The 11,589-nt window shown below is 47.9% G+C and overlaps 1 protein-coding gene across 1 annotated transcript in view; it reads left to right on the top strand.

Annotated features, from left to right (window-relative positions):
• Positions 1 to 5,915: 5,915 nt before the first annotated feature.
• Positions 5,916 to 11,589, top strand: part of LOC140907196 (antigen WC1.1) — a 55,160-nt gene continuing 49,486 nt past the window's right edge. The window contains exon 1 of the mRNA XM_078851696.1: positions 5,916 to 5,973. Coding sequence (XP_078707822.1) covers positions 5,916 to 5,973 — 58 coding nt within the window. The remainder of the gene's footprint in view (positions 5,974 to 11,589) is intronic.

The following is an 11,589-nucleotide window of genomic DNA, read 5'->3' as shown; positions in this document are numbered from 1 at the left end:
AGGGTGGAGTGACTCCCATTACTTACAATGGGTGGAGCTCGCACTCTGCAGGGAGAGAAGGCAGCCATATACTCCACTGGTCAACAGTCTGGTCAGATTAATAATAGAAGCTGGTTACAAGCTTCCTTTTCTTGTCTTTAAATTTGAGTCCATGTGGAACAGGAATGTTCCCCTCACACTTGTGTCCAGTTAAAATTTCATAACCCACCAGACCCTGAGCAAGTGTATCAGCTTGATTTAAATGCATCTTAGAATGGCTGCTGAGTTCTCTACCACCCTCCCTCAATAATGGGGCACTTTACAAATCTGCAAATGGACACCTATGTACGGGCTGGATTCTGGTTCCACCGAAAAGTTTCACAGTGCTGAAACCGACACTCTCAGCAGGCACATGTTTTCCTCTTCGTCAAAAATTTAGAAAAAAAATGCAGCAGAACAGAAATGGTTTTGTGAAATTGTTGCCCATCTTTCTTCCTGCCATTGCTGAGCCCTCTGTGACAGGAACAGTCCCAGTGAATCCAGTGCAGTCTGCAAGACAAATCCTGGGAGTAAGAGTCCCACCAGTGTTACACAATCTAGACTTATATAAAAATGAGGTTAAAGGAGGGAGGGGACTCAAATACAGCCAGGGACTACAGCACAAAAGGATTTATAAACAACAGGGCCAGCTTTAAATCAACACATTACTCTATACGAGCTAATGTGGGCTCCCTTTCAACAAGCACTTAAGCACGGGCTTAATATTAAGCATGTGAGTTAGTCCCCATGACTAAGTGCCTTTGCTGGTTCAGGGCCATAAAGAGCAAGGGGCAGGTGTAATATGATGGTGGCTGCTGAAACCAGAGAGCAAACATGCTGCAGCAGATATGCCCTACTGGGAATGGCATGAAGAACAAATCATAATAATCAGTGCCCAGTCAGTGCTGTTGTGAGGACACCATGGAATACATGAGCACACAGCCTGTGCCCCCTGTGTACTTACAGATGGCTGTATGCTGAAAGCCCTGCACTGGGAATCCGGCAATGAGAGTCCATTCTTGACTCTGACACAGATTACTGTCTGACCTTGGGGCATCTCACATAATTTCTCAGTGCCTCAGGTTCCCTTTCTGTGAAATGGGACAATACCTACCTGTGTGATTGAAGGGGGAGGGGTGGAGAGAGAATGTGGGGATACAATTCATCAGACAGAAAAAGGCTTTAAATAAATTAAAAGAAAACTAAAGTAAACTCTTTTATCTCAAGTCCAACACGTGGGTTCCCACAGAGAGGCGAAGTGTCAGAAGAGACACTAAGGTTCTTATTCTGACTCAGTGCCAGAGAATGAATCCCCTCAAGAAGAGAGACATGGAGGTGGAGCCAGAGCTCCTGGACTCCCCATAATAGTCACTGTCCCTTGGGGAGGGGATTTGTTTTCACCATGACATAATATAGAACAGTGCTCCCCCTCCCCATCAATATATAGCTGTAATTGCAGCTACCAGGAGCTCTCTGCTCTGAGGGTTCTGATGTCCCCGACCCCTAAGAAGGAGTTACAGCCCCTGTTACTGGAGAGGGAATGTGCTGTATAAAAACTGAACATAAAATACTCATCACAGATAAATCTGCAGTTACACTTTTTGACCAGCAGGTAAATGCAGATGGGAGAAAAACATTTTCTCAAATTCCCTATAAGAAACATTTAAAGATTGTAGCGGGGGGTGGGGGAGGACCAGTGACCAGGCAGAGGAGGGAGGGAAGCAGTAGTGAATGGCAGGTGGGTCACTAACATGTAAGAGGTTGCTCCTTGCTGTCTCCTACCTTGTGCAGCTGTATACGTATTTCACAGTAGCAAATCTCTGCAGGGCTGCATGCTACCTTGGTTATGGAGCCTGACCCGCACAATGAGCTGTGCCCCCCACTCCCACAACCCACCCCCAGCTGGGACTCCTGCCCCTGCTTCAGCCATGCCCCAGTTCACCTCCCTCCAAACTGCCTCCCTCAGACCCACACAATAGTGACACGTACTTCACCAATCATTTCCTGGGTTTCAGAGGTGAAACATTCAAAGTGGAGAAGCTTCACCAGGAGACAGTGAGAGCATTCCAGCCCAGAATAGTTAATTGCCTGGGTTACTGCACTCACCTGTAGGGCAGGGATGAATTATCAGAGTTCAGGTCCCTGCTTCTGAGTGGGAATTTAACTTAGGGTCTCTCATATCCCAGGCAAGTGCCCTAATCATGGGGCTAAAGGTTATAAGGGGGAGCACACGCTGTTTCTGTAGGACCCTAAGTGGACTTCTCGGATTTGCTGATGAGTTCCAAACAGTTTCAGGGCTGAACCAAATATTTTTTCTGATGTTTTGGTTTGTTCTCTGAAATAAAACATTGATTCCTGGCCTAGCTGTAGCTAGGAATGGTGACACGAGAAGGATGGAGGCGGTGGTGAGATTGGGTGTGGAGGTGGACAGGGTGGATGGGTGGGTGTGACATTCATAGCATCCCAATGCCAGAGGGCAAGGGGCTCACTGGTATCAGATCATGAGTTTCAGCTGGCCTGGCTGGTTCAATGAACCCCAATTCACTGATGTCCTAATCTGATAGGTGGTATGTAAAATATTGGAAAACTAATAACTCACTGATTATTAATATTCTTGTACTCTGCATACACTAAGTGGTTATAAGGAGATATGGGCATAGGCTGGAATCGTGACTAACATGTATTTAAACTAGGCATGTTGCAGGGAGTTGGTAAACAAGTCTGCCCTAGACAAAGGAATGTGTTTGCTTCTCTGACCAGCCAGTCCTCAGGCAGAGATAAGGACGGTCTAGTTACATGTTAGATAAACCAAGCTATCAAGACAACAAATGGGAGAGGAGACAGCATGGTGTATACACCCAGCAGGAGAGAGAAGCTTGGTCTGGGTTTTACTTTTCAAAGAATACATTGCAATGGTTTACTGGGCTATAAAGACAGGGGAGCTGAACCTCAAGAGATAAGCAATTAAATCAACTGATTTTATACAATATTACTGTATTATGAAAGTGTATTGAGTGAGATCTTTTATAAAAGCCTATATTATTATTATCATTATTATAATCATTTAATGTCTGTATTAACACTATTTAAGCAATTATGGATCCTCATTGATATTATGGTTTAAAGTGTTTGTCCAAACAAACGGAGAAACAGCTCTCTTCCAGACAGGAGGGAAGGCAGCTATCTACCTGTCCCCAATTAAATTAAGCAAGGTGTGATCAAAACAATGGAAGCCCCATTTACATGGAAATCAGCAGGGAGATTGAAAATCCACAGGAAGGGAAGAACAGTATGAGGTCATCCTGCCTCTGGAAACAAGGTCATTGAACCTTGGAAGATAATAACAAGGGCAGAAGCCATCTTTGTCACCCATCACTAGAGAGACGCAAGAGGCCAGAGTTCTTGCAAGCTGAGAAAGATGGGTCCTTCAACCAAGGGGGCAGGGTTGAAGTCTCTGGGCTTAGATGGCGAGTTATATGGGCCCATGGTGCCCATGCTCCATCAATATTTAGGAATGTGGGCCTGGCCCCACCAATGTTTGGGTTTACCATGCTTTGGGGGGCCCTGTGCTTCAGGGGGATGCAGGGTGCAGGGCGGCCTGAGGGGTTAGTGGGGAGCCTGGCGCCGGCAACAGTGAGCAACCCGGCCCCAGACCACCCTGCTCTGCTCCACCCTGCCAGCTCCCGGTGTCACTATGGGAAGGGGGCAGATGCCGGAAAAAGGCGGGGCGGGAGCCTGCGGGAAGGGATGGAATGGGGACAGGGAGCGGGAGGAGCAGGGGCAGGCTGGGTCCAGGTCGCTCGCTGCTGCTAATGCCAGGCCCCCTGCTAACCCCCTAGGCCGCCCTGGACCCAAAGCAGTCCTGTCCATAGGATGGATCGGGGCAACTGTCCCAGGCCCCAGACTTTGGGGAGCACCACACTTCATGGGGATGTGGGGTCCAGGGCAGCCTGAGGGGTAAGCGGGGCCTGACACCAGCAGCAGCAAGTCAACCAGCCCCAGCCCGCCCCGCTCCACTCCTGCCCCGGTCCCATTCAACCCCTTCCCCCAAACCCCCGCCCCACCTCTTTCTGGCTTCTGCCCCATCCCCTGAGCGACGCCAGGAGCCAGTGGGGCAGGGTGGGCTGGTGCCGGGTCGCTCGCTGCTGCCAGCACCAGGCCCCTGGATAACCCCCTCGGCCACCCTAGACCCCGCGTCCCCCTGAAGCGCAGGACCCCCCATAGTGCGGGGCCCAGGGCAGTTGCCCCAGTCTGTCCTATGGGCATTCAGCACCACCAAAAATTATACAAACCTGGCCACCATGTCTCTGGGAACTGACCATAAGTTCGAGAAACCATCTTGAACAAAGCCTGTACCTTACTAGATTAGGTTTTAGACTTTTAGATGTGTGTTTTCACTTTTATTTGTTTACAACCCTTTCTAACTTTATTCCTTTTACTTGGCATCACTTAAGTTATGTTGTAGTGTTAATAAATTTGTTTTATTTTTACTATAGACAGCCTCAGTGCTGTGTTTCACTTGAAGTGACTAACAGTTTAAGTGTTAAGCTGTTGTCTCCTTACAGGAGCAGTGAACCTTTATATATCTCTGAATGTTCCAGGGGAGGGTTGAACATTTCAGGGCAGACAGCTTTGTGGAAATTTGGGCCTGAGAGCATGTTGGAGTCACTTCGTTCGTTGTAACCAATTCTGGTGGAAGCCAGAGTGGGGCGGTGGGGTTGTACACAGGCTTCTAGGGTCAGAACTGCTGAACCAGGGCTGTCAAGTGCACAAAAACTTGGGGTGTCAGGTTGTGGTCTGGCTATGAGACTCCCAGGTTGGGAGCTACAGCAGTAAAGCATTTTAAGGCACCCAGGGTTGCAGGGAAAGTGGTGACACAACCTCTCACTGGTTTGGATTGTACCCCCAGAACATCACAGTGGGAATAAAAGGAGGGCCAGGGTCAGGGCAAATGTCATCAGAGGTGACAACTAGTATTGTGTCTGGTTTGTTCTAGACTAACTTTAATCACAGTGACTCAGTCACTTCCCGTTGTGCCTATCCCACTCTCTACTCCTTCCACTGCTGGGGAATTATTCCTTCTCTCTTCCTGCTGCTTTTTCTTTCTAAACTCTTAGCCATTATTTTAGTATTTTCAGATGATATGAATAAGTGCCTCCCCTCCTGAATCTCACCCCTGTGGAGGCACCTGCCCTTGCTGTCCCTTGCCCCTTATTCTCCTTTATTCCCCAGTCTCATGTCCATGCCTCCAGGCCTCATCATTGAATAGTTTTCTTTCTTTGAACTTTCTCCAGTTTTTCAATATCCTTCCTATAATGAAGGGACAGAAATACAATATTCCAGGGGAGGATGTACTAAGACCATGCAAACATTCATCAGTTACATCCAGTCCCACATGCAGACACAGTCACACACTCTGCTTTGTGTCAACCTGTTCACACCTGAGAATTATGTTGTTGGCTACCCCCATGCCCCAGCAGTGTCACACTTTGCCCTTTTATTCAAACTCTCTCTCATCGCTGGAACACAGGAACTGGCATACGGGGTAAAGGGCTGCTGCTTATTTAACAATGTTGTTGCTGTTGAGAGGAGAGATAACAGCATAACCAACACTCTCCGATGGATGTATTTACTCTCTAGGTCGCATTGACGTCCAGCTGGTTGGAGGGGACACTGCCTGCTCAGGACGTGTTGAAGTAAAACATGGAAATACCTGGGAGACAGTCTGTGATTCACACTTGGGTTTCAACGCGGCCTCTATTATCTGCAATGAATTACAGTGTGGACAGGCTGTAGCCACCTTGGGAACAGCTCACTTTGAAGAAGGACATGATCTGATCTGGAAGGAAGAGTTCCAGTGTGTGGGGAATGAGTCTGTCCTTGAGAAATGTCCCAGGATGTCCCGTCCCAACCACACATGCTCTCACGCTAATGATATTGGCATATTCTGCTCAGGTAAGAACTCATATTGATGAACCACTAACATGGGCCCTATAGCTGGGCCCCTCAGTCTCTTTTCTCTCACATCCATGTATTCCACCTGTGAACCCACATCCCAGAAGACTTTATATGTTTCCATGTTGCTACAAAGGATTCCTGTCTGTTAGAAAGGGTGGCTCCACTCTCCCTCTACCCATAGGGAACCAAGAAGGGATCCAAGAATGGAGGGAAACCCCATTATCTCTCTCACATTCCTAACTCCATTTTTAGTGTCTTCAATAGATTGGGACAGTTCTATTAATTTTTTTCTCCAGCTACAAGGATAGGGTCCTAGCAGAGCTCTGATCCCCCTTATCCTCCACTAATAATAATGACTGTCACTCATATTCGAGTATGACTGTGACTTGAAGTCTGTTTCCACAAGTAGGGTTCAGGAAACGTGCCACGGCAAGTTGGTGTCTATGTTCCCTCCTACTGTTGGGCAAGGTGGTGCGACGATATTTTGTTATACATTCTGGTTCCCTTGTAGCAGAGTGTCAGGCTTGCCTGTCATGGGCCGTACCCTCCCAGGTCGTTGAGTCCAGCAGATTTTGTCAGACCATTTGAATCCCATTATGCTGTATATGTGGCGCTGTTGCAGGCAGTTAAGTTTTTGGATTTGGCAACGATAAAGGGGCAGGTCTCTAATGAGTATAGAAAACAAGGGAGCACAACAGCTCTGTAAACTTGGCATTTTGTGGATATTTGGCAGCTGATTTTAACATGCTGAAAGTTCTTTATCAATGCTGGTGTCGTCGGTAAGTGTACTACTTAGGTAGCAGAAGGACTTGATGTTGTTTAATTGGCAGCCATTAAATCTTATTTCAGGTGGTGATGGAGGTAATGGCTGCATGTTCTCCACTGCTAAGAAGACTCTTCCCTACTCAGATACATCTGTCAAGGGAGAGGGCAGGGTCTAGTGGTCAGAGCACAGAACCAGAAATCTCAAGACCTGGGTTTTCTTTCCAGCTCTGCTGCTGTATTAATTAATGCTCCATGCTTGAGTTCGCCCATCTGTGAAATGGAAACAACAATTAATTACCTACCTCAGTGAGTGGTTGTGCGGCTTACCTTCATTAGTGTAAAGTGCTTTCAGGCACTTGAATGCATAGTGCTATGTAGGGCCAGGTGTTGTTATTTTAAAACTTAACTGGAAGAATTGGAGTGGTTGTGGCCACTTTTACCTTATTGCCCTGCAGTGGGGGGTGGCTTTGTGCCACCCATTCATAGGGATCTAATTATTAGAGACTAGCTGAAAGCCCGTGCTGTTGCATGGGTGTAATTCGTAAAGTTTCACATGGGTGTAATTCATAAAGTCATGTGAAGAAACAGTGACTGCTGGAAGCAAATATTAAGCAAAAAAACAGAAAGAATATGAATGCAAAACATGTACACTGTCAATCTGAAATGTCCGCACGTGTGACAGCTTTGGCGCATAACACCTAGCTCATATACTCACCTCCCTCCCAGTTGTTTGGTAAATTACTTGACCATGAAACTTACTTATTACCAAGGTGCATTTCACCAATCTAAGTATACCATTGTACCAATACTGTATTTATTGCTAAAGCATGTTTCACCAAAGTTTGTCAATGGAGTTTTTCACCGCCCTCTATTCCCCTGCCAATTTTAGGTTGAAACGTCAGCCTTGTAATGGACACAAAAAGCACCTCTCTCCCTGGCTGCTCAGCTGGAGTCTGCACTTGCCCTCTCCTCACCCCTGAGATGGGGGATCTGCCCTTCATTCCCTCTTACTATCTTCACCATAGCAACCCACCTCTTGCCTCCTGCATCCCTGGGACTTCTCTGTCTGGGACTCCGCTACACCACAACTTTCACAACTTCACCCTGCCCTGCCTCTTGCTGCCCCAGGACCCTCTCTCGTCTCTAGGGACATACATGAAGGCAGGGCTAAGGGACAGGGCAGGTCTGTGTCCTCAGTCCAAAAGGTCTCACACACAGGTTGGCCCAGCCCTGAAAACTGGCGTATCAGAGGAGCTTCTCGCATCTTCACACCAGCTCCTCCTATAGGAACTGAAATCCTGTGACTTGTGATCAGCTTGCAACAACTGGAAACACTGCAACAGTGCCTTCCCCTGGCTGCATGGAGGGAACCCTGTTTCCCGCCACCAACCCCAGGCTGGAAAGCTGCCATCTGATCCCCTTCATCTCTCACCCCTATTGCTGTCCTCTGCAGCCCCCTCTGCCTCCTTTATGCCCCCACATTCCGCTTCAGCCACATCCTCCTGCCCCTCTCAGCCTCTCTTCTGCCCTCACATCCTCCAACACCCCATTCCCCTGAATCCCTTAGATCTGCCTCTTGCCCTCAGTGTCCTGCTCTCCTCACTCTCCCCACCCTCCTTTCATCAGGTCTCTGGGGCCACTCACACTCCCTGCATCCTCTCCAGCCCCCTGAGCCATACAGGAGCAGCCATGTTCCCTGTGGGCTTCAGTTTCATTGAAAACAGTGGGAGGCAGCAGCCAACTTTACTCAGGGCGGCCTCACTCCCACATGCCGACAGACTGTAGGGAGATGGTGGAATCTCGCTGGCTTCAGCCCCAGTGACAGCTACAGGAGATGGCGCCATATGGAATAAGGGAAACTCCGAGAGTTGGAAGTGGCTTATAACTTAAAAGTTGGATGGCAAGTGACTGTGAATCCTAGTGATGACTGAGCCTGGTGATATTCTGAACCAGAGGAGCTCTCAGCCAGGCTTGTAGCTTGCCCCAGCATTTCACACTGACTCAGCACACATCCTCCATGTCAAGTGACTCACAGAGTGACATTCCTGGGATTTTCTTATATAGGTAACAAAGGTCGCCTTCTTGTCAGGGCCAGGGTCTTGTCAGGACACAGATCTAAATGGATGAGCTAAAAGAAGAGCGGAGCCACTTAGTCAAGTGCCTTTCCCAACATCACCGCTAACAGCAGAGCCTGGAAAGGATCTGCACTGCCCACTAACCTGGCTGTGAAACACACCACTGGCCGAAATCCCAGTCCATGGCAGCCATCTGGCTAGCCTGTCACTGTATCCATGAGGAGTCCTTGCTGTCTGGCCATGGTCTGACTGCCAGGTATGGTACTGGGATGTGCAGGTAAAAATGGAAAACGGGGGATATTTGTCCTGAAAGGTGAAGTCCTGGAGAGAGGAAGCCAGGATTAGAGAAGGGGCGTACTTCTGTGTAAGGCGCAGTTGCCACCTCCAAGGCACTGTAAAACTAGCAGTCCATGGGCAGGCCCAGGGCCCAGGGGAGTGGGGCTGGCCTGTGAGCTGGCCAGGTCCCAGGGCTGGGGGGTGGGGGTGGGAGAGGGAAGGTTCCAGGGCTGGGGGAAACCATGGGGAGGGGCCCAGGTCTTGAAAATTTATGGGAGGCTTGGTGGGATTCGGGGCTGGGAGTAGGGCACTGCTCTCACTTTCACTGGTGTCTGCCCTGGCACACTGCACACATGCAGAGCAGGATGAGGGTGCCAGCTGAAAGGCCGTTGAATGCTCCCAGCCGTGATATCTGCAACTAGGGTTCCGAGATCACTTCATGCCCAGGTGTGTTTGTGCAACACCAACCCCTCCCCCACCCCCAGCCAATAACACCTTTGGACCAGCAACTGGCAAGGCCATAGAAAAACTGGCCAGGCCCCTCACAAACCAGTCAGGTAGTATAAGACTGTTGGCGAGGAGAGAAAGAGACCTCAGCCCCATGGTGCTCATTCCTACACATTTCTTGGTGTGAGCTTCTAGTGATAACAATACCTTCATCTGCTCTTCCCTTCTTTTTCCCTTCAATGGTGTGTTTGACTCACTTTGGTCCTGATCCAGCAGTGGCAGCTGAGGGCACTCAGCCCCTCACAGGATCCTCTCAGCACCTTGTGGGATTGTGTCCTGTACTTGAGGGGCTGTCCCTTGCTGAACTCCATGTTCTGTAATGTCCCAGGCTATCCGCAGGCAACCTTAACTCTGCATTAATTAAGTTTTTACCATTTAATTCTACTAAAAATCTGCTTTGAATCCCCAATTCTACCCACAATCTCAGAACAGCGCTACAGCTTGAGGCAGGGAGATAGTCACCAGTATTTGCTTTTTAATTGTCATCAGAAAGTCGCATATTGAGCACTGTTGGATTGACTGAGGTAGTTCACAACTCTTAGAGCTACTGTTTCATTTACATCAATGGAAGCCCCAAGCAGCTCTTCACCAAGGGAAATGATCCCCCTGGAGATGGCAATAACCACAGGGCTTATCTGCTCTCCATCTACAGTCACTGCATTGGGTGTAGCTGTACTGAATGGTGGAAGAATACGCTGGAGCAGCTTGGGAGAGCTGTGGTTGTAATATGAGGAGATCTGGGGATTAGTTTGAGGAGCATCAGAGAGCTGTGAATGTGATACGAGGAGATCTGGGCCTGAACGCCCCCATGCGTGTTATCAAAGGGAAGATGTGCATATGGACCTTGAGGTTCCAGTCGGCATCATTTGTGTAGGCTGTGTCAGGAGCAGGGCACTGGATTCATCTTGCAATGGGTATTGTGAGCTGGGACATGAGAGCTGTCTGTGGATTTAATGATGGATGGGGGAAAGTAGGTTTAGGTGATACCTTGTGTGGATCAGTTACAGGGCTGTAAAAGGGTATGAAGTGGTTGTTGAATTTGCAAGTGTGGTGTGGTCTCATGGGGTGGGCTCAGTGTTTGAGCTCAGGGAAACAACAGTTTGTCTACAGTATTATTGTACTATAACAGTGTATGGAGTAAGATATCATATAAACACTGGTGACATGTTGGTTATGGAAATTGTTGTGCAAGGAATATACAGATTGTGAGTAAAGAGTTATGTCTGTGTGATGGAAATATGTTCCTAAAATATGTTTTGGGAACAGACTTGATAAACAAGTTTTTCCTGGGGAAAAGCATATCATTTTGCCTGTGTCTCCAATGTAAACTGGGCATGATGATGCCAGAGAGAGTGGAAGTTACATTACATATGATTCACCAGGGGGATGGGAAGTCAACAGGTAGCGTCAAAATGCAGGGGAGAAGAAGTTTATCTGGGGATGCACTTTAGACAAGCATGTTTCAAAAATTTACTGAACTATAAAAACAAGGACAGAAAATGCCTTAGTTATCTATCATTTAAGGGGCAAAGAGGATTCTGTGAATGTTGGATCCTCCTGCTAGAAGATATGGAAATGCTGGTAGCTTGATGTAAGAGAGAAAGCTGTTGAAGCAAAGATTGTGGCTTGCTAAAGTTAAGCCTTAGACACTAGAAAGTGTGCAATATTTTGTTTTGTTTGTAAGCATTTTCTGCTTCTGTTATCACTGCTTAGTATGATCTATGTTCTTTATTAATAAATGTATTCTTACTCAGCTCAGTGCTGTTTGTTAAGGTAAAGAGTGTGTCCTCTGCTGGGCAAACAGGTTAGTATGTGTGCGTGTACTGTCTCTTTGGAGACAGTGGAGTTAATAATTTCTGTGAGTGATGAGTGAGAGGCATTGGAAACTACAGGGAGACATCTCAGGGGAACTTGGGACCTCTGGGTTCATTGACCATTACCTTCAAGGCAAGATGGTGTAGAGAGGCAGAATTTCAAGGAGTTTGCTGGT

The sequence above is a fragment of the Lepidochelys kempii genome, chromosome 1 (genome assembly GCF_965140285.1).
Source record: "Lepidochelys kempii isolate rLepKem1 chromosome 1, rLepKem1.hap1, whole genome shotgun sequence".
Classification (NCBI taxonomy): domain Eukaryota; kingdom Metazoa; phylum Chordata; order Testudines; family Cheloniidae; genus Lepidochelys; species Lepidochelys kempii.
The sequence above is the reverse complement of the archived record's forward strand: the minus strand, read 5'-3'. Positions and strand labels throughout refer to the sequence as shown.